The sequence below is a fragment of the Alnus glutinosa genome, chromosome 1 (assembly GCF_958979055.1).
Source record: "Alnus glutinosa chromosome 1, dhAlnGlut1.1, whole genome shotgun sequence".
Taxonomy (NCBI): domain Eukaryota; kingdom Viridiplantae; phylum Streptophyta; class Magnoliopsida; order Fagales; family Betulaceae; genus Alnus; species Alnus glutinosa.
Window position 1 is genome coordinate 41,070,302 of NC_084886.1, and position 23,882 is coordinate 41,094,183.

Consider the following 23,882-nt stretch of genomic DNA (forward strand, 5'->3'; position numbering starts at 1 on the left):
AAAACATAAAAGAAAAGGGTGGAGCCTCAAGTGCAATGGAAGAGAAGGGCGGCGTTGGCCGAAGAGAAGGGTGCATGGTGCCCTTGCTTGAGGAGATGTTGTCTTCTCACTTCGGTCCAATTAAGAGTGAAAATGCGGATGCTGATACAGACACTGTTATTAGCAATATCAACATTTACACAACGCAGTTATCACTTTTAAGTATTTACATCCGTGCAGTTATTGCGTTTATAAAATATGGTTATGATCCGTTATTATGCGGTAATGACCATTTTGTATTTTATATATATATATATATATATATATATATATGTGTGTGTGTGTGTGTGTGTGTGTGTGTGTGTGTGTGTGCAAGCTTAAATAATTAAGATTTCACTTGTTATACAATTCATGATTATAAGTCATAGAGAGTCGTTGTTTCATAGAGTAATCGAGATTTGTATTACTCAAAAAAAAAAAAAAAAACGTAAATGCAGTGAGGAATGACTTTGATATGATAGTAAAAAAAAAAAAAAATTGTTTGGGTGATTTTATTTTTCAAAAACTGTTTTTTAGAATTCAAATTCTACTCAAATTTTATTCAACTTTTTATAATTTTGTCTTAGGTTTTCTAAACCATAAAACATAATTTCTAAAAACAAATTCTTTCGGTATTTACAATTTTTTTTTAAAAATCGCACACCCAAACGAGCCATAACACAATCTAAAGATCTTAAACTTATCAAATTTAAAACGACATCATTTTATTAAATTAAATTAAATTTATATTAAATATAATATATAAATTTATTATATATAAAAAGAATCCAAATACGATTATTAACCGTATCTATCGACCTTAAAACTGCATCCGCGTATAAGCGCCTGCATTTTCACCTGTATAAGTCCAATGGCAGTGTACCTTTTTTTGTTCAATTGCATTAGTGGGAATTGTGATCGGGTGTTTTAAGCTTCAAGTATTTTGGTGTTGAAAGGTCAAATAGCCCTTCACCTAGCTCCCATTTTCTGGTGAGAGAGAGAGCCGGCAGTTTGTCTTTGTTTTGGGGGAGGGAGGCTTTCACGCCTCCCTCCTCCCTGGGGTTTTTTGTCGTTGGCCATCTTAGTCTTAGTAGCTAAGATGGTTCTTTTGTTGTTTGTTTGAGTCTTCCGACCATTAGGGTTGTGGAAGTTTTAGTCGCCCCGATGTGAATCCGGTGGGTAGTTAGGTTTTATGGTTTTAGTTTGTATAGGCAGGAGAGCTCTCGGGTGAAGGTGTCGGTGGGGACTAGTCACCCATGGCGTGTCGATGGCGGAGATTGTGGTTGTGTTGATCACTGTCAGATTTTGGGTGGCCAGATCTACAAGTTTTCGTCGTCTTCTGGTAGACACGCGCCAGGTAGCTGTGTTCGTAGTCAGTCTCTGGTGCTCCAGGCTCTCTCCACGGTTGTGCGGTCTCTCGGTGATCGACGCGTGGCCTTCACGCGCCTGGGTGGTTTTCGGTTTGGATCGCGCGTGAGGGCTGCAAACCGGGTTTTTTCGCCGTGAATGGTGTTTCTGGTGATGATCGGAGGCTTTTGGCGTTTCAGGGTTGATGGGCATGTTTCTGGTGTCGGCGCGTGCACCGGCGATGACTTTCCCGGCAGATAGTTTCCTCCGTTGAGCTTTTCCTGTTTTGTTATAGTTTATTGTTTCTTTGGACAGTTTGCTTTGTTCGTATATTAATCTAGTCATTGGCAGTCGCCCAAAATGTGTGACCGACTCCCTGTTCAAGTAAAGATGTATGTCAACCCAGAGGCATAATTCTGTTGGCTGAGTTTATTTAGTAGCAACTGTTTGTATTGTATTGAAATGTTTGTACACCTTGGGTGTCTGATTATGCTTCACCTTTGTGGTGACTGCTGTTGTAATGCTATTTGATCTCAATGAAAAGTTTTTCTTTCCCTCAAAAAAGAAAAAAAAAAAAAAAAGAAAGAAAAAAAAAAGTATTTTGGTGCTCTAATATGACGTGACAAATTGTTATTGGAGGGCAAAATGATATTATTAATGTCTTATTCCTATAAAAGTTAAAACTCTTTTACAAATATAAAACGGTGTCATGTCTCAATTAAAAGTAGCATGATTATTGATAGAATGCTTGACTCAATCAATGCCTAGTATCATGACGTATCCAAAGATTGAGAGGATCTCTTTTGTTATTTGTCCAACTATCGTTTAATACTATAATACATGGTCATCACCAATGCTTTATTATTGCTTTCAAAAGAGAGATCACCCTTTGCTTTAGTCGTTATTAAAAGAAGTTAACACGTATTAGTGGGTTGTGATTATATTATAAAGAGACAAGTGGCCGCTTCTCGTTGCCCTTTGAAGGAACATTATTCAAGAAACATAACCAAGAACAATTACATGTGACCCTCCAAACTAATTGCTTTGTTAATAATTGTTTAGTATTTTTTTTAATTATTAATTTTGCTTTGGCACATGAATGATCTACAGTTTGGCACAATGATTCCAAAATTCCTTCGTTTGTCGTGTCTCAAATCATGTTCCAATTTTCAAATAGCTGTATGGTTTTTGCCTGCAATTATGTAATACATCTATAGCTGTTCCCACACCGACCACGAATTGCCAATTGCTTAGAAAGCTGTCCGCCCCCACTTTTTGAGCATGTCCATTAGAAAGAGAAACGATAGATTTTATAATTTTATCTAATTCTTCATTTGTTTCGAGAGAAAATGTTTTTGGTCGTAAAAAACTTTCAACGAAATTAGGTTTTAGAAAAAATATGATTTTTTTGAAAAGATATTTTTCGGCGTTTGGCTAATACGAAAAAAATCACCAACAGTAAAAAATTATCGGTAACGAGATTCTGTCACTGGTCGGCAAAATTTCGGTTACTTTCACCGGATTTCGACTACTGTTGCAGGATTTCGAAGATCGGATACCAAAATTTATGGACCTTCGACGGTAAATTCGGACTACCAACAAACTCCAATACCTGGTGGTGTCGAATTTCCACAAATCTAGTAAACGATTTACGGTTTTTAAAACCGTAAATTGTTTTTCAAAGATTAAAGAGGCTTTTACAGTCAAACTGAAAATTATTTCTTTAGACCATCATTTTCGGTTGTACCAAATACCGAAAAAAATACAAAAAATATTTTTTAGAAAATATTTACACCAAAACAAACGGAGCATAACATTCATTTAATAAGGTAGATTTGAGACTCAATTAACTTTTGGATTAATTATTTGTTAAATATAAAAAATTAATGGTTGATTTGAAGTGTCACGACAGTTGTAAGCAATTCTTGGATCAGTCCTTATTAAAAAAAATTAGTTCAGACCGATACATCAACATTGTAAAATAAACAAATGTGATTTATAGTATTAATAGTTACGTAAATATTCATTTTCCGGTTTGGCAAAAAGACCCTTGAGCATGTCCATTATTTTTATGTGTTATAAGTAATGACGAATTATCTCACTAATGTTTTAAAAATATTAATGTGATTTACACTAAAATAAAAATGAAAGGTTTTTTTTTTTTTTTTTTCAATTGACGGGTTGTCCTCACGTGTCATGTATAAAATAAAAGTAAAAATAGGCGTTTGGAATGAGATGAAACAAAATTGATTTATTTTTAAATCTAAGAATAAAACTGTTTACTTATGTCAAGGAATAGCTCAATTAGTTGGGGATCACGCCTCATAAAATGGAGGTCATTAGTTCAAATATTTTTTTTCCCTCTTATGTGGACATGTCATTTTTTAAAAAAAAAGTTTTATGATTTTTTTTTTTTTAGTTATGACGCAAAATACAATTTTTTTTTTTTAATTACGAATCAAATAAAAGTTTAATAATAATTTATAATTACTCATTACTCTATTACTATACCCCAACATACAATATGTACATATAACATATCTTATATCAGTAATATTATATATTATATTTTTATCTCGTAATTATATTAAAATATTGATATGACAATTCTATCCAATTTTTTTTTTTTTTTTTTTTTTTTTTTTTTTTTTAACATGGACCAAAGGTTAGTAAAAATTTCCATGTCATTGTGTCAACATTGCATATAAAATGTAAGGCTCGTTTGCTATTACCTTTTGGAATGTTCTTTTTGCTCTTTAGTTGTTATGTGCAATAAATGTAAAAGGATTTTTAATTTATTTATGTATTGAGTTGTTTGTTAATACACTTTTTTTTTAGAAAGTAAAGTATAGTTTTAACCTTTTTTGTTGTTTTTTAGTTTTTACTCTTTGGTTGTTAACTTATTATGTCCAATAAATATGAAAGCAGTTTTGAATGATTTGTGTGTTGAGTTATGTTGTGAATAATCCCACTCACACAGGTCAATTTGAAAAGGATCGAGCCTAATTGTGGGCCTCAAGCCAAGACAACAATGCTCCAAAATAGGCATATCCCGAAAAATACACTCAAACAAGTCGTCCCCGAAAAAAAATATTTTCGGGAATACGTAACAGACAGTACATCTAAATTTTCTTGGGATTGAAATTTAACATATCTAGCCAATACTCGAGACAAGCATGTCATAGGAACTCAAGTATCAGCCTCATCCCAAAAAATTTGGATTATAACCCTACTCCAAGTTGAATTGGGGTAAGACACACAATCTGAGTTCAAATTCTTGTGCATTGAGTATATTTTTTCTTTTTAAAATTGACTTACACATCGGAGTGAGACCCTCGGCAATATCTCTTAATTTTAGTTATTTTGCAACCTTGTCAGTGATCGAGAAAGCGCGAAGAACATCGAAAAACATGTCGTTCATATCGTACAAAAAACTGTTCTAACAAATTATTTTGTTGATACTTTTATTTTTATTTTGGTTTAAAAAATAAATAAATAAAAAACAGTCCTACAAAATATTAACAAACGAGGGCAGTTTCTAGGATTACTCAATAATCAATATATACATATATAGAAAGAGAGATTTGCAACGTGGCCGGGAAAGAGTGAGTACACCTGGGTATAACACGGAGTTGACCACGCGAGTCACGCGACGAGCGAAATGTGCCGGTTCCATCACGAAGAGTAGATATGACCTAACTGCAGACATATATATAACAATAATAATAATAATAATAAGAGATATGAATTTACATACAGGTCCCTGCTTCAAAATTCAAATTGATGGGACTTTAAATACATGTAAAGTTGGAATCTTAAAGCCTGCCCAAGAATATTTAACTTAGCTTTGAATTACAAAACCCACTAAAACAAGCTTAAGAACCAAATGGGGCTACCTCAAAAAAATTAAAAATAAAAATGTTGCTACTATTTAAAATTAAGGGTTAAATATATAATTGTCCGCCGAGGTTTATCTCTATATTTTAAAAAGTAATAAAAATTGATATTTATCATCTACCAATTTACCAAATCGATACCTCCTTTCATCTTTCATCTAAAACCTAACATTTTTTTTTTTTTTTATGTTTTTGTCAGTTGTATAAAAATTCATATAAGACGAATAAAATGTTAATAAGTGTACAAAATGTCATCTTAGCTTAACACTAAAGAAAATAATGAAAAAACAAAAACTGTTTTTTCTTTAAAAGAAAAAAATGGCAAAAGAGGTGGTGGCTCTCCAAATTTCATCATCCCCGCAACCCGTTTCACTCCTCCTTCTCTTCTTTTTATATTTTTCAAAAAAATCAACTTTAAAATATTCTTAACTTTTTTTTTTTTTTTTTATATCACATCAATAATTTTTTTATTACTATTTAAATAAAAAAAATCTTACTACAATACAATTTTTTTCTTTTTAAATTTTTTTATATAATTTTTTTTTCCATTTTATATCACATCAATTACTTTTTATAATCACTCAAAAAAACAATTTTTCTTCATACTTAAAAAGAGAAGGTTGCCAAACAAGACCTAGAGATGACTAAATTATTCTCGCACCTTGGGTGTGGGGATTGAGCCAGAGACGGAGGGAGGAAGGGGTACTAGAAGGGCCATGCCCCCCTCACTCACAAATTTTTTTTTTAAAAAAAAAAAATTAGCCACTAATCCTTACCCATAAGAACTTCCAACTCATTTCCTCAATCCAACTACCCTCAAAGGAAATTTTAGAAATGGCTGGATCACTCTAGACTCTAGTATAGGCGGTGGTTCGCGATGATATTAATATTAGCATGAGTAACTTCTCGGAAACTGCAATGGGTGTGTGTGAATTAGGCAAACAGCAATGAATTGCTGTAGGCTTTTGTCAGCTGAAGTTTGACGAGAGCTTTTGAAATGGTCGTATTTGGACCAAAGCAACCACGTGAAGGCAACGACATGGAACAAAGTCATAAGTGACTGCTTTTAAGTAAGAATGGGACTCATCCGGTCACATCCTACCTTTCTTTGTCCTATGTTATATTATGTTCATAAATAAAAATTAACATTTTTCTCAAAAAAAAATAATAAAAATAAAAATTAACAATTACTGCACATTTTTTATTTATTTATTTATTTTTTTCTAATGGAAATTTCATTCTATTCAAATCAATCAACCAGAATGAAGATAGGATTATCCTCAATCTAGACTTGGATCTGAAAATTGATAAAAAGCTACTTTCACTAGACGGTGATCTGTATATCTACTACGAACAAACCAATCAATAATGCACACCTTATGATACCTATAAAGTTACTACCAAACCAAAATTATTTTACTTACATTAAATAATAATAATAATAATATACCATGGAAGCATTCCTCAATGTACCCATGTCCCATCCCACTCTTATTTTATTAGACCGATATGGTTGACCTTGTCATTTAGCTATTTGGATTAGGTTGATTAGCCTTTACAAAAATAAAAAGTAAAAAAAATAAAAAGCCCTGTCACATCAGTTCACAAAGATAAAAAATTGAATATTTAGAATGAGTAATACTACGCGCACTCTCACTTTTTTACCCTCATTTCTCAACACCTCGTAAGTGACTTTTAAAATCATTATTGAATTTTAAAAGTTCACTTATGAGTGTAAAAAAATAGAAGTGTCTGTAGCATTATTCATTTAAAATTGAGAAATGATTATTGTACAACTTTTGACACAATTTTTGTCCAACTTTAGATACGTGGCAGTTTATTTTTATTTATTTATTTTTTTCAAAAAACAATAAAATCACTGAGGGGGAATGCTATGTCATTTTCTTGAAAAAAAATGATAATAAATAAATAAATAAACTATCACATAGGTAAAATTAAACAAAAAAAAAAATTATATAAAAAAATTATACAACTATTTCTTTTTAAAATTACAACAATGGCTATGTACCACCACGTGGTACATAGCCATTGGGCAATGTGGCCAAAGAATTTATAACCCAACTACTTGTCGCTATATATGACACGCCTTTAAAGAATGAGTAAATATAAAAGCCGTCCTTTTCTTTTATCATTATTTCAAATTGGCAGTACCATTCAGCCATTGGATGATTAGATTTGACATTGAATCAATTATTATTAAATAAATAAATAAATAAATAAACCTAAAAAATTAATTAACACTACAATATTAGTAAAATAATAATAAAATAAAAATATTATTTTTAATATTAACAATTTTTTAATTAATTTTTTAAGTTAATGGTTAACCAAGCCGTAATGGATAAGGTCGTAAATCCATCCATTACAACGGGTAACCGGCAAACCGCTTTTATAATTGATTAGAAATAATCGGTAATCGACCTTATTAAAACTGTTATCAATTTTAGAAAAATATTTATATTTATTATAACGGGTAAACAAGTATATATGTATAAAATATATATTTAAATGTATTTATTTAGTCCCTGCCCAATTTGTCCTATCTGCTATACGAAAATAAATGCTAAAATCCTCCTCCTTTCTTTTCTTGAAACTAAAATACTTTTAGAGGCCAATAGGTTGTGTAAGAGAATTTATAGTAACTTCATCAAAATAACTATTTTAGCGGGTGATTTGGTAAAAATATTAAAAAACTACTCTCAGCAGCTTTACAAGTTTATATTTACACGCTTCAAAAATTAGTGAGTACTGTTCATTCACAAAATCATTAAAAAACTACAAAAATATTGTCATTTCTTTCTCACACGAATTAGTCTCAGCACAACACCATTTTTTCCTTTCTTTCTCCAATTTTCTTCCCCCAACTCTCACGCACAACATCCTTGTGCTCATCCCCACGATGTTGTCGGCCCACCGTCACCGTTAGAATAAAACAAATATTAAAAATCTTGACCGTTATGAAAAGACAAACATTTAAAAAAGACTAAATATAAAAAAGAATAAATAAATCTAAAAAATATTATTTAAATGAAATAGTGATAGTGAATAGTTAAAATAGTAAGACTTCTGTGGTGCTTTACAAAAGTGACTTACCAAAATAAAAATAAAAATAATTTTTAATTATTTTGACTAAAAACATTTGATAAGATTATTAGAAATCCTCTTTTAACATGTTTGCTATGCCAACCTCAGTGTAGATAAACTGAAGTAATGAAATATTATGTAGTGTTTTTGGCAGCAAAGAACCTCAGTGATGTAGACTACAACAACTTTCTGGTCAGGATCACACTTTCCTTGCAGACCGTAAAACAACCATCCGTGAGTACCTGGCCACAACAGGTTCGGCATTAATGGAGGAGAAGCCTCTAAAAACGACTAAATTAAGCCTAAAAGATCAAATTTTAAAAAAAATTAGGCAGTGTTTGGCAATGCCATGAACAGAACACAATCATGGGTTGTACTTTTCACACTTTATTTTTACATTTTTCAATAATAATCAACATCAAAACATTCAAACTTTTTATATCACATCAATAAATTTTTATTACTATTTAAAAAAAAAATTTACTACAAAACAAATTTTTTTTTTTTTTTTTTTTTTTTTTTCCACTTTTCTATACAAAGTCTTTTTACTTTATATCACATTTTACTAATTTCATAATTAACAATTTACTACTCTGTTTTACACAAGTAATTGCCAAATTAGTTATTGATGCGGATAACTGAATATCAATTGGTAACTGTCGGTTATTAAATAATAGGTTAATCGGCTACCCAATTATTAGAGCCAGTTAAAATTTTTAACCAACTAGATGCCTCAATTACGATTACCAATTTTTGTCGATAACCGTACTAGAATGTTACCTACCTTGAAGGGTTAGGTGAAATAGTAGAAGGTTTTTGGAAATTGACTTGTTCAAAACCATACTCTCTTCTTTATGCACACTTATATATATATATCTAAAGCCAAATTAAGCTGATTTTACCAATTCACAACGTGGAAGGGGTAGTTAGCAGTAGTAATCATATTATTTTGGCTAAATGATAGAAGGTATGAAAAATCAAAACAATAAAAAAAAGCAAAAACAACTAAGCAAGCTAAAAAGGACTCATTGGCTAAAAAGAGAAATATAGATTAAAATTAAAAAGCAGTTTTAGCCTCTCCTATATTCGAGTAATGCTACAAAGAGAAATATAAATTAAAATTCAACAATTATCTATTTTACACGTCTAATGTTCCTCTCACCCCCTGCAGCAACAGGGAGTTCGTGGCTACACTTTGTTTGTTTGTTTTAATGAAAAAAAAAAAAAATTAAGATTTTTTACTAGTCTTTAAAATATTGTGTATTCTTTAAATCTCAACAATTGTTTTTGAATTAGATAATTAAGACTTTATCATATTAAAATCGTAATTATTAATTTAAAAATAATGAATGGATAGAAGATGGTAATCCAAAAAGAAAAAGAAAATAAAAGCAGAGAACAACCCCCAGGCCCCAAGCTCTTTGAATGAACACTATTCATTCTTTTGAAAAAACAAAACCATTTATGGCGTCGAAAAAATATTTATAATTATTTCTTAATTAATTCCAACATGCCAAGATTTTTTGGTAGTACATACATATTTTGAGAATAAATAAACAAAAGGGTACTGGACGCTGGCGCACCGGAGAGAGAGGACCCATCCCGAAAGACTTTTATTATCGCACAGTGGTCCCCACCTAAAATAATTTCCCATCGAAGCAGCGAAGAAACCAACAACTAACCCCTCGCATCTAACGCCGTTACTCTGGAAACGACGTGAGGCCAATGAGAAAAGGGCCAACTAACAGTTCCCCGTCAGAACGGCCCCACTTGCCCCTGACTCAAACGTGGTCCATCACGCGTCAATTAGCGAAGGTCGGTGCGAACCTCCCCCCCACCCACCCAACCCGCTTTTCTCTCATCTCTCACCGCTACCGCTATATATCACCCACCGTAGCCACAACAACGCAAGCACAAACACAGAAGGGTCTCTGTTTTAAGCAGAGCAGAAAATCAAAAAAGAAAAAAAAGAAAAAAAGAAAAATGAGAATAGCCTCGTCATTTCCCATGTAGGTGCAGGAAGAGGCAAGAGGAAAAAGAGAAAGAAGATTTTTTTGTTACGTTGAAGGTTTTTGTTGAGGCGAATATCTTCGCAATTTATTTCTCTTCTTTTTCTGTCTCTCTTTGTTTGGTTTTAGAGGATTTGAAGCTATGGGGACGGAGGTGTTACGGCCTCAGGATTGCTTGATCGGAAGGATCAGAGATCCTCATCCTGCGGTGTTTCATCGCCGGAGAAGTTATTATGGTAACGCTAACACTAGTTATGTGTCTAACCCTAGATCTAACCGGAAACCGGCGGTGCGTTCAGAGAAACCGGACCAGAGAAAGCGGTTCGTCGCGAGCCAGTCGGAGCCGTCGGTCTCGAAGAGATCGGGGTCCACCGACGACTCGAAGACGGAGAGGAGGAGCCTCTCGATGGAGAAAGTGACGATTCTGAGGAGAGGTGAGTCGCTGGACTCGAAGATCAAGAGCGAGGCGCTGAGGAAGGAAGGCGATGGTCTGGTGGTGCTCGGGACCGAGAGGCTCGGCCCGGACCACCCGGAAATGGTGCCAAAGCAGATCCGAGTCGCTGATCTGAGGTTGTCGCCTCCGGTAACCAGGAAGTGCGACATGTACGCCGGATCGGCGTTCGCGATGTCACCGGAGCCCAGCTCTCTTCCGTTGCCGTCGTTCTCGAAGAAGAAGCAGGTCTCAGCGATCGTCGACGACTCCGCCACCAGAGATCTGAGGCGGTTGCTTCGGCTCGATTTGTGATGTCCATTTTCAAGCAGGTGAATAACCGGGTTTTCGGATCAGACGACCCGGTTCTATCTTCGGATCCGAATGAATTTCGTTTCGTCTCTCTATAATCTTCTTATTGCCGCGACTTTCGTCTCCACGTTAATCTCGAGTTTCAGGATCTGAACCGTCCGTGATTTTTTTAAACGGGGGTAGAACTGAAAATCGAGAGAATTATGGGGCGAGTTAGATAATATCTTTTGTTTGGATATCTTCGTATCTGTAATTTTCTGGGGTTGTTTGGGAATATGGGTAATTTAGCGTTGTATTCTGAGTTGGAAAATAAATTAAAAAAAAAAAAAAGAGAGAAAAAAGAAAGGTAAGGGAAATGGGGGGGTTGATTTGTAATATGGGGAAATAGATTGGGTTAAGTTTAAGTGGGCTGTGAATGATTCTGCTCTGCTGTAGTGCTGTGAATTTGTTAAGGCTTTTCTACCCTTTTGTATTGTAAAGTACGATAAACATTAGGGGGGAAAGCTAAGCGGATTTCGTAATTTTCTTTGGTTTCTGTTTCTGTTATAAATTGTGTACCTCTAATTATCTTTGTAAGGTTAATTGTGTGTAAAGGGTAATGGATTACAAGTTAATGTATCTTCCAGAGTGTTCTTTTTTTCTTTTCCTTTTTTTTTTTTTTTTTTTTTTTTTTTTTATGGTTTTAACGTGTTTTTTGTGGTTCGAATGACATTGATTGGAGTGTTTTTTAATGTTTCAAATTCAGGCTAAAAATAATTTCAGACAAAGTATACAAATTCGACAATCCAATTATATCGTAATTTAGAAGGTATTTAAAAAACGAGAACTGATTCTCGTACATCACTTTTACAACAAGTTTACAACAACTCTCTCACATGGGTGGGCCTCACAGTATGTGGGACCCACCCCATGTGAGAGGGCTGTTGTAAACTTGTTGTAAAAGTGATGTATTTCTATCATTTTTCAACAATTAAACATAGTGTTTTACAAGTAAATGAAATTAAAATCCGGTCTATTGTTGGTGTTTGGGGGCAATGTTAGAGATGCCTTTTTTGACGAAGTTTGCCATGAAAATTAACTTGTTTGTCAGGTGTCTCCGAAGCCTCAATAATCTCTTGAATTTTATTTTATTTTTTAAAAAATAATTGATTTGGTTAAAATATTTATGCAACAGAGATGACTCATATGATACTATCGTACAACCTGGTTAAAATTGGGTCGTACAATAATTGAAAAAAGTTTGTCGGAAAATTGTACAATAATTTTTTTTTTTTTTTTTTGTAATTTGTGGTGTATGAAAAAGATTTAAATATTTTATAATTTTTTGTCTGAATTTAATAGAATTTGGTTATACTTTTTATGGATTTTAACTTTTATAAGTTATTTTTTATAATCAAACAAATATTTATAGAGAATTGTGGTCCGTATGAAAATGGGCCGGTGCATAGGGTTCTGTTATGATTTTTCTGACCAATTATTTTCTGTGGTGGGAAGGATGATTTTTTAGCTAGAATTGTCTGTACCATGCCGTGTGGTACCAAATGACAGCTAGACTTTGCGTCCATATTTGACCAAACTCTGACGTAAAGATAAGTACGTTTTGATTTAGATGAAGTCTTTTTTAAAGGCGGAGAAAATTTATTTAAGGCCGTCTCCGATTGAAGTTAAAGTAGCTATTCAAAAACTACAAATATTTATTTTAGCTACTTCAACAATTAAAAACACTCTAATAATACTCTTTATTTTACTCTTTATTTCATTAAAATATTAATTTTTAATCATTTTCTTTTATTAAATGATAGAGAAGGAGAGAGAGAAAATATTAATAAAAAATTTATAAACAGATGAATAGTGAATAGCCAGTGTTGGCTATTCACTGTTCAATGTTGAAGAGAAAAAGTCATAGTGGTTAATCTGTTGGAGGGGAAAAAATGTTCAAAATAGTAAAATTTGATCCTTTTTATCAAAATAACAAGTCTGTTGGAGATGGCCTAATATAATAGATCCGAATAGTAACTTAAGAGCATTTGTAGCAGCTTTTTTAAATGGGGTATGATTCCTAAGTTTTAGAAAAAATTTTAAAAAAGTTATAAAATTATTTCTACAGTAATTTTCTTAAAATTTTCGTTTTCATGACAAGTAAATGCATTGAAAAATACAATTCACTTTCCATTCAATTGATTATTCACAAAATATATTCTCTTTTTTACTTTATCTTATTTTTCCTACTTTTAATTAAAGTAAAAGTAAAAAAAATATTATTTTAATGATATATGAAAAAATGAAGGGAAGTTACTGTGTAGTGTTTTTTGATAGAGAAGTAAAAAGTAGTTTTACTCTCTATATTTAGGAAAAATGGTTGGAAAGCGGCTGGGAATGCTCTAACACTAACTTTAGAGAGCTAGTAGTAGATGCCCTATAAGTAGTTTTATTCCCTAAAATAGAGAAAATTTGAAAAAAAGTCACAAAAAACCATTCCACAGTAATTACCCTATTTTAAAGGGTCATCCATGAGAAGCTACATTGGGTAGCATTGGTCATATAGGAACAACTGAGAGTCCTCTCTCTAGGATTTTCTATCTTTAGGAAATCTAAGAGGAGAGTGTTGAAGTCCCTGGTTGGCCTCGTCGGCTAGGAGCTCTGGTTAGTCGTCCCTGGCTTGTTTCTCAATTTTTAGTTTTGATTAATTATCCTGATTAGGGCAGAGATGGAGGAGTTATTTGAGAAGCTTGGTGGTGGTATGAGCTTATTGGAGGGAGAGAAGACAGGTATCATGATTACGAAAGATGACACGGCGGATTTGAGGATGAGAAGTGGTCGTTGTATGGTAGGACGTATTATGTCTGAAAGAAGGATCCAAAAGGATGCTTTTAGAGCGCTTATGGCTCGCCTGTGGAAAACGTCAGGAACTGTTGTATTTAAGGAGTTGCATGAAAATATTTGGCTGATTGAATTCTTATCAGAAGCAGATAAAAGGAGAGTTCAAGAGGGTTGTCCTTGGTTATTTGATAGGAATGTTCTGGTTTTAAAGGAGGTGGCTGAGAGCATTTCGCCAGTTCAAATGGACTTCTCCAAGTCTTCGTTTTCGGTACAGGTGCATGATATGCGTCTAATTTGTATGAATAGAGAGGTGGGTTATAAGATTGGAAAGACTATTGGAGAAGTAGAGGAAGTGGATGTTACAGGAGAAGGACTAGGTTGGGGTAGGTGTCTTCGGATTCGGGTATCTATAGATCTCACCAAGCCTCTTGAGAGAGCTCGTGCTGTCAACCTTAATGGGAAGACGGTTTGGGTAAGTTTTAGATATGAGAAGCTTCCACATTTTTGTTTTAACTGTGGTCGCATCTTTCATAACCAGTTACAGTGCAGTGCAAGTACATGTATTAGACAGAATGCTGAGATTTCTCCAAAGCAGTGGCATATGGCTCCGTACAGATGACATGAGGACAATATAGGGTAGTTTTTGGCATGGGAGGAGGAGTTTTGGAAGTGCTTCTGGAGATAGTGCTGTCGATCAGTCTGGGACTCTAGGGGAGTTACCGGAAGGGGGTCCTTTGGTTGAGTCTCTGGTAAGTGGAGGTAAGGAAGTCAGACTGGACCTCCCAAGTACGGACTCTTCCAAGGATGGTACTGTTTCCAGCATTGGAATCAGTAATGAAGAGTAGATTTTGTGGAGCAAAGTGGGGAAAGAGGTGCTGGGCACAAAGTCCGCTGAGATAGGACAAGATCGGTGTCATATTTGGCGATGTGATTCCACAGAATTAATCCATTCCCGAAAGCCGATGTCAAAGTCTGATTATTTTTCAGATTTAGAGAGGGAAGCCGACAAGGGTTCTGAGGAAGATATTTCTGAAGACTACATGGAAGGTACAAAACAGGATGCGCAACATTGTGGGCCGGGTGTGTCGAAAGTGGACATGAATTTCCAGCGTGATGGGCCTGAACCTATGCATGACCCATTGGTGGGTGGCTTTCACAAACTCTCTGAGGAAATCAAGGATGGGAAAAACACTTTAGGGGATGGCTCACTCCGCAAATGTAAACGTAGGGTAAGATCTTCTTATCTGGCCTAGGAACCGAGGAAGGTGGGCAAAAGGAACTTTGATGAAGTCGTGTCACCTGATCGAGTTGAACCTATCGAGCAGGTGAGGAAGGGTAGACTGGATGTAGAGGGTTCTTTTGATCTGGAATTGGCGGAGGCTGGTCACCAGCCCTGCTAGACACAATGATCCTCCTTAGCTAGAACTGCCAAGGAATTGGGCAACCCCGAAAAGTTCGTGATCTTTATCAGATGGTGAAGGAAAGACGGCCCAATTTTGTTTTTCTTATGGAAAGAATTTGTTCTAGACAGTATTTGGATGATATTAGGAAAAGATTGGGTTTTGATAATCTTTTTGTTTTGTGGTTGACCCGGTAGGGAGAAGTGGTGGCCTTGCCTTTTTGTGGAATTCGGAGGTTAATTTAGACGTTTATAATTATTCTAGAAGGCACATAAATATGGTTGTCAAGGATGGAGAAAATAACCCTCTATGGAAGCTCACAGGCTTCTACGGTCATCCGAATAGTAGTAGAAGGGCTGATTCTTGGGATTTACTTAAACATTTGCACACTTGTATTCCGGTTCCATGGCTTTGCGTGGGTGATTTTAATGAAATAGTGGAACAGGCTGAAAAGGTGGGTTCCAATGTTCATAGGGAGTCTTAGATGAGAGGTTTTCGGGAGACTCTTGAAACATATCACCTGGGAGATTTGGACTTTTCTGGCTCCATGTTTACCTGGTGTAATCGGAGGACTAACAGAATGTTCACAAAAGAAAGACTTGATAGAGTAGTGGCCAATCCGGAAATGGTGTGCTATCTTCCCCATTTTTTCTGTTTTGATTTTGGCGGCAAGATCTTCGGACCACAGCCCAATGTTAGTAAGTTTCTTTGGTTGTCATTCAGAGAGGCAGGCACAAAGATCTTTTAGAAGGGGTTTCAAATTTGAGGCTAGCTGGGCAAATGATATAGAATGCAGGGAGATTATTAGTTCGGCATGGAATAATGATCTTAACGATGTAGCACCTCTTGAAGGGATTCAGCTGAGACTCTCTGCTTGTCAACGCGCCTTGTCCACTTGGAGTAGGCAGAAATATGGCAATGTAGAGGAAAATATTAAGAGGAAATCTGCTCAATTGGCTATTCTTCAAAGAGATGATTCTCTTGCCTTGGTAGCATAAATTAAAACTCTCCAGCGTGAGATTGAAGAACTACTAGAGTTTGAAGATATGAGATGGAAACAAAGGGCTAAACAACATTGGCTCTAGCATGGGGATCGGAATACAACTTTTTTTCACTCTTGGGGGCAACATAGAAGGAAAATTAATCACATCCGAAGTATTTCTAATGAACAAGGCAGGGTATGGAGGAAGAATAAGGACATTAGCAAGGCTTTCTTGAGCTATTATGAATAACTTTTCACCACTCAAAGTTCTGGAAACGTGGAGGAATGTATAAGGTTTGTTGATTCTCGGATCACAGATGAAATGAATAATTGGCTATTACATAGCTTCTCAGAGGAGGAAGTTCAGAGAGCTCTATTCCAGATGCATCCCCTCAAATCCTTGGCCTGGATGGGTATCTTGCAGTGTTTTATCAAAAGAATTGAAGTACGGTGGGAAATGAAGTTTGCAAGGTAGTGCTCTATTATCTCAATCATGGACAACTTGATGAGGGGTTGGATACTACCAATATTGTTCTAATCCCAAAGGTAAATTCCCCTTCTAAGCTTACTGATTATAGACCTATTAGCTTATGTAATGTGTTGTATAAATTGGTTGCAAAAGTTTTAGCTAATCGGTTAAAGTTTATTCTTCCCCAAATTATCTCTCCGGAACAAAGTGCTTTTGTTTCGGGTTGTTTGATTACTGATAATGTTATAGTGGCTTTTGAGACTCTCCATACTATGACTACTAGATTATCAGGGAATGAGGGGTTTATGGCTTTAAAACTTGATATGAGTAAGGCCTATGATAGGATGGAGTGGAATTTTTTGGAGGCTATGCTTTGGAAGCTTGGCTTTGCTGAATGGTGGATCAATCTTTTGATGGCGTGTGTCCGGACAGTGACATACTTTATTCTCATAAATGGCAGGCCTTATGGAGGATTATTCCCTCTCGTGGGTTGAGGCAAGGTGATCCTTTATCCCCTTATTTATTTATTCTATGTGCTGAGGCTTTTAGTTCTTTAATTCGAAAAACTGAACGGGAAGAAGGGATAACTGGAGTTCCAATTTCTCGGGGAGGGACTCGGATTCATCACTTATTTTTTGCAGATGACAGTCTCTTGTTTTGTAGAGCAAGTATGAGAGAGTGGAGACGTGTAGAAGAGGTTTTAGCTTTTTATGAATCGGCTTCAAGACAGAAAATCAACAGGGAAAAGGCCTCCATTTTCTTTAGCAAAAATACTTCACCGGAGGCTAGGGGGGATATTTTGTTAGCGGCTGGGGCCGATCATGTTCAGCACTTTGAGCGGTATTTAGGCCTTTTGGCTTTATTTGGACGGTCTAGGGTCTTTTTTTTTTTTTTTTTTTTTTTTTTTTTTTTTTAACTATATCAAAGACCGGATTTGGGCAAAGCTTAATGGATGGAAGGGGAAATTCCTTACGCATGTTGGAAAGGAAATCTTGCTAAAGTCTATGATTCAAGCGATCCCAACGTATATGATGAGTGTGTTTTGACTCCCGAAAACTTTAATAAGAGAGATCAATGCTATGATGGGTAAATTTTGGTGGAGTTTCAAGGATAATTTTAACAAAACTTCGTGGATGTCGTGGAAGAGGATGGGTCGAAACAAGAATATTGGAGGATTGGGTTGTAGAGATCTTGAGTGTTTTAATATGGCAATGTTAGTCAAACAGTGTTGGAGATTATTGAAGTGGCTTGATTCCTTGGTAGCTTGTGTTATGTGTGAAAAATACCATCCTAGTGTGGATTTTTTGGATTCTAATCTAGGGAGAAGGCCTTCTTTTGCTTGGAGGAGTATTTGGCAAGCAAAACCCCTTCTTCAAGAAGGACTCATGTGGAGGGTCGGGAATGGATCTAAGATTAAATTGTGGGAAGATAAGTGGATTTCTGTTTCTCCCCATAGAATACAAGATCCCATTCGGGTTCTCCCAATGGATGTTAGGGTAGCAGATATCATTAACCAGGAAGCAAACTGGTGGAATATACCCTTCATTGAACAGATTTTCTCTAGAGAGACTGTTGAGAAAATCTGTAGTATTCCTATTAGCCCTCGAATTCAGGAGGATAAATTAATTTGGGCTGGGACTAACAATGGCATTTTTTCGGTCCGTAGTGCCTACCATCTTGAGGTAGAACGGGGGGATCGGGATAATTGGAGCACTTCAACTTTGCCCTCTGCAATTCCTATATGGCGTCTTCTATGGAAATTAAATCTTCCCCGTTTTATCTTGTTATTCCTATGGAGAGCATGTAATGATATTCTTCCTACAAAGAAAAGCCTTTACAAGAAAAAGATCGTTACTGACCAGTTTTGCCTAATGTGTGGCTTTGAGGCTGAAACTAACGGCCATGTTCTTTGGTGGTGTGACTCCGCTCGACCTGTCTGGGGTAGCTGTGGGGGACCTATCCAAAAGAGTTCGGTGGTGGCGGAGGATTTCTTCGGAATTTTTGCCTACCTTTGTGCTAGATTGGAGGTTGAGGATTTGTAACTTTTTGCGGTTATCGCCCACAAAATTTGGTCCCGTCGAAACAGGGTGGTTTTTGGGGGTTCAGTGCTCCCTCCCTCCATTTTGATTAAAGAAGCTATAGAACTTCTGGGGGATTTCAGGAAGGACTCAACAACCATTGTTGATCCGGTGAATGGGGGCCAAAGTCTTCACTGTAGATAGCTTAAACTGGCGACAAATAGCATTAAAATCAATTGGGATGCAACACTAGATGGTCGGAAGAAGATTATGGGTATGGGGATTGTAGCCAGGGACTGTTTGGGGGCGGTAAAGGCAGCTATGTGTGCTGTTGTTCCTTATATTAGGGACCCAATTGTGGCGGAAGCCATTGGGGCTCGACGAGTAGTACAATTTGGATGAGAGATGGGGTTCAGCTCGATAGAGTTGGAGGGAGATGCTCGTGAGATTATCTTGGCTTTGGGAAATCCTATGGAGGCTGCAAGCATATATGGGAATCTTGTTTTGAAAACAAGGCAGATATTGGAGAGTTTTTGCTCTTGGAAGATTTCCCATGTAAGACGAGAGGGGAATATGGCTGCTCATTTGTTAGCTAAGTTTGCTGTCTCTCATCAGTCCCAGTGTATGTGGTTTAATGTTTGTCCCAGTAGTTTGGTAAATGTTGTAAATTCGGAAAAAAGTTGGAAAGCTTTAGTTTCCTCTCAAAAAAAAAAAAAACATTGGGTAGCACTGTAGCTTTCCTAACATGTTATTTTAATAAAAAAATCTCTCTCTCTCTCTCTCTCTCTCTCTCTCTCTCTCTCTCTCCTTCACGCGTCCTTTTCAGTTTTCACCCTCCTTCTTTCTTTCCCAACCAGAACCAGTAGCTGAACCAGCCTCAATTCTGCAACTCCAATTCTTAGAGCGTCATGCACTCAATAGCCCCAACTCACTAGCGTCAAGCACTCAACAGCCCCAGCCCTCTATCAACAACCAGAAAAGAAACACTCAGAAACCAAATCGACGTGGGTGAGATTGGGGAAGCGGAAAAGCAAGCGTGGTGGAATGTCACGTTGTCGCCTCAGTCCTCGCCGCAGTTCCGCTACGGGCTGAGAAAGACCAGTAATGGCAGAGCGTGGTGGAGAGGATGGTGGTCATGTTCGTTCCTCACTGATGGCATCTCCATCAACTTCAACGCCCAGTTCCTCGACGACGACGAAACCCCCAATCTGGCAGAAGATGCTTCAACCGTTCAACGAAGATGATGGAGAGGTAGAGGGCGGCATCGGTAGGGAAAGGAGAAGGAAAAAAAAAAGGAAAAAAGAGGAGGAGAAATAAGAGAATGAGCCGATGCTTATGGAAAGTTAAAAAGAAAAAAAAAAAAGTAAAAGATTAAAAAAAAAGTTATTTTAATATATAGGGAAAGATAAAGGGAAGCTATTGTGGGGTGTTTTTGTATAGGAAAAAAAGTGGTTTGATTCCCTAAATTTTTCCTAAAATAGGGAAAATTGTTGGGTGTCTGTTGCTAGAGTCTGTTGCTAGTGCTCACAGAGGACTCTAGCAACACCCAAGCACTTTCCATTGTGAAATTGGACCTTGGGATTTAGCTCTCACTAATACAATCCGAATGTTGGGTAATGATAAAAATACAACCCTACCCCAACTATTGCACAACTCCAATGCATAATGGGGTAGAATCCATTGTGTGGGCCCCACCCCAATGTGCGTTGGAGTTGTGCAATAGTTGGGGTGAGGTTGTTTATGAATCAGGGCCCCCGAATGTCACCGGATCACATCCTCACCGGTAGAGTTTGCGATAGGGAGTATATGCGTGGGTGGATATTAAATGTCTACATCTGTTATTTACATCTATTCGCGATCCGCACATGCGAATATGGATAGTGGTTGTAGGGTATGCGAATGCAGTTAATAACCGTATCCACACACCCTTTATATATATATATATATATATATATATATATATATATATATATATATATATATATATATATATATATATATATATATATATTCAACACAACGCCATCAACATCCACTTATAAATGTTTCTTTTGACAATTTATGTTTTTTATGTTTAATTTATATATATTATGTTGGATTTGTAATTTATGTTTGATGGCTTAATTGTTATGCTTATTGAATTATGGATAAAAAAGCATAATGATGTTTCTTGTGAGCATTGATTACTATGAATATTTTGAGGTCGTATCAATTATTTTATTTATTTTTCGAGATTCTACATATTTTTCGGTGTTGCATTATATTTTACAAGCAGCCCAAAAATTTTAAAATTGTCAAAATTATTTTTAAAAGCTTTTAAAATAGGCTAATTACCTATTAGCGGATAACAAATAATAACCGCAATGACCGCGCAGATGTAGATAATAAACAAATGACATGGATGTGTGTGTGGACCACGTCGACATTTGCATGTACACTCCTAATTTGTGATATAAAAAATGCATAAACCAAAGTCTACAATTCAATTTGGAGAAAACTTTATTAAGACAAAAGAACCCGTTTGAATATGGTTAGAATAGAAAAGTAGTCCAAATGCTTTGTCGAGAAACAAAAGAAAGCTTGATTCTCGTGTGTTGTTGTGGTCATACCTACGCATGTACTGCCAATTTGGCTTAGAATAATGTTTTAAAAAGATTCACTTTGTTGGGAATTGTGCCACCCGGATTGTCAAGCCCACCGTCAAACTGAAATTGGCCCAATGGGTAACTAAGCCCATTTGCCAGGATATGATTTTGAGGGATCCCTCCATAAAATCGAGAGAAAAAAAATAGTGCTACACTTAACAAATTTTTTTTTTTTTTTTTTTTTTTAAATTTTTTTTTAAAGTTGATTATAAAATGATTTGTCAATCATAATATTTACTATTTTGAAAAATATGTCACAACCTCATAGAATGGTGACACATTATTTGAGAATCACTTTTAAAATTTTTTTATGAGAAGTCTTATGAATTTCGGAAGATACTCTTAAGATTTCGGGATTCATTCATACAGGTCTCAATAACTTTGAGGCTTATAAAAGGAAGATGCTACACACAGTCACACATGTACGTGATTGGAATTTTGGTTTTGGTTACCTATTTTTCTCATATAAGCAAATTGCTGACTTAAGCATTAAAGTTGGTTCTTGTTGGAACACTTCCGGCAAGCTCTTTGCTCATCTATTCTATTTTGTAGGTGTCTAACAAAAATTGATCCAACGTACACACTTGTTTCAAACAAGGATTAGGGGTAGTAAGTTTATAAATTAAGTGCTTTGGGATCGATCTTTGGGGCTCATCGATTCTTAAGCATGAAAAGCTAAAAGTGTAATACAATAAGATTCAATAAGTCTTGTTCTCTTTGTTATTGTTGTTACTCTATAACAAAAATGTTACATACAACAGTACTTTATCACATTTTACTGATGTGAGATTACCAATTAATTCTTAGGTTTTTTTTCTTCTTCTTCAAAACAATGATTAATTGGCAGTGTCACGTCAATAAAATGGAATAAAAGTGTAGCGTATGACTCTTGTCTCTTGATGGCAACTTAGTCTTTGTCTTGTAGGGAGAATTTGTTAGTTGTTTTGGGGTTATTAAGCGTGTATTTATTAATAAATTTTTCTAACAAGTGATGAACTAACTAATGATCTTAAGCAACATGTTAGGTGACTCAAATCTTCCATTAGATTATATATGTACTCGATCGGAAGACGATTAATTTGCAACTTGCTCATCCGAAACCTTCAGTCCAATAAATTAATCTTCTAGGATAGTAAGGTCATTCTAGCCTTATAGTCATTTTGCTAAAATTCGTAGTTAAAAGGATTTTTTTTTTTTTTTTTTTTTTTTTTTTTTTTTTTTTATAAAAAAAAATTAATCTTCTAGGATAGTAAGGTCATTCTAACCTCGTAATCATTTTTCTAAAATTCGAATTTAAAAGATTTTAAGGTAGACTCAACTTCACAACTTGTCGCATAGATTTTACTGGAAGAGAGAAAAACTTTTATCATATTCTGTGGTACTTTTTTGTTGGAATTAGTGGCTCATATTTTTTTTCGTACAAGGTATTTTGGGATTTTTCATATCTGTCTGTACAATAAAGTTTTATTATAAATATGTAATGTTGTAACCCTAAATCATTATTGAATATAGCTGCACTTCTGTAGATGTAAGCAAATTGTTAAACCACATAAATACGTGTCTTAATTTTGTCTTGCTTGATCTTTTTGATTCCATATTAATATATTATACATTGTTGTTGTGCACAATAATAACAAATTTTTTTATTAATTTTTATTTTTCAAAACAAAACAAAAAGTTTGGAACAAGATCGAATGTTTTCAAACCACCAAAGCAATATGCCCGAATGTTTATTCCGAAGGTAGTAGCACTTTTGGTTTCTCAATAACAGGAAACTTTACGTACACCAATCTTTTGCCAAACCATATATGCTCATTCGAGTCATTTTCAATTGGTTTGTAATACATAATAGCTCAGGGAATGCTAACGCAAATTTATGAGCATACGATAAAACTTCACTTAACCTTTTTGAATTGTTGTCGTTTTTGTAATTATACTCTTAAATTTAAAAAACTCTCAATTTAGTATATTCATTTTTCAATTTCACCCATCCGTTTTGATTTTTCATAAATTTTGTCAAAATTCTCAAAATACCCATGTTTTTTTTTTTTTTCTTTTTTTTTTCTCTTTTTTTAATAAAAAAAATATAATTTTTTTTCAAAGATTCAAGCGTTGGTATATATTTTCGCAAATTTTGCTTGAATCCTTGCAAATTTTTTTTTTCACCCCCTTAAGAATGGCTATTTTGAAAATTTTGACACCTCTCATTAAATTATAACACAGGGGTAAAATTGAAAAAAAAAAGGTGAAAGATAAATACACTAAATTAAGAGTTTTAAAATTTAGGTAGGTAATTATAAATGTGATAAAAGTTTAGGAGGTTAAGTATATATATATAAATTAAAGGTTTTTTTTAGGTCAAAACTCCACCAAAGTTGACTTGTAAAATAATTTCATGAAGAAATTAAGATTGATAAATCATATCTGAAAT

At 35.0% G+C, this 23,882-nt stretch overlaps 1 protein-coding gene across 1 annotated transcript; it reads left to right on the forward strand.

Annotated features, from left to right (window-relative positions):
- The first annotated feature begins 10,271 nt into the window (after positions 1–10,271).
- On the forward strand, positions 10,272–11,735 carry LOC133881608 (uncharacterized). The gene has a single exon (XM_062320572.1). The coding sequence runs from the start codon at positions 10,518–10,520 to the stop codon at positions 11,118–11,120; it is 603 nt and encodes a 200-aa protein (XP_062176556.1). The 5' UTR covers positions 10,272–10,517; the 3' UTR covers positions 11,121–11,735.
- The last annotated feature ends 12,147 nt before the right edge of the window (positions 11,736–23,882 follow it).

Coding starts and splice junctions, on each gene's coding strand:
- LOC133881608 (XM_062320572.1), top strand. CDS start 10,518: ATGGGGACGGAGGTGTTACGGCCTCAGGATTGCTTGATCGGAAGGATC.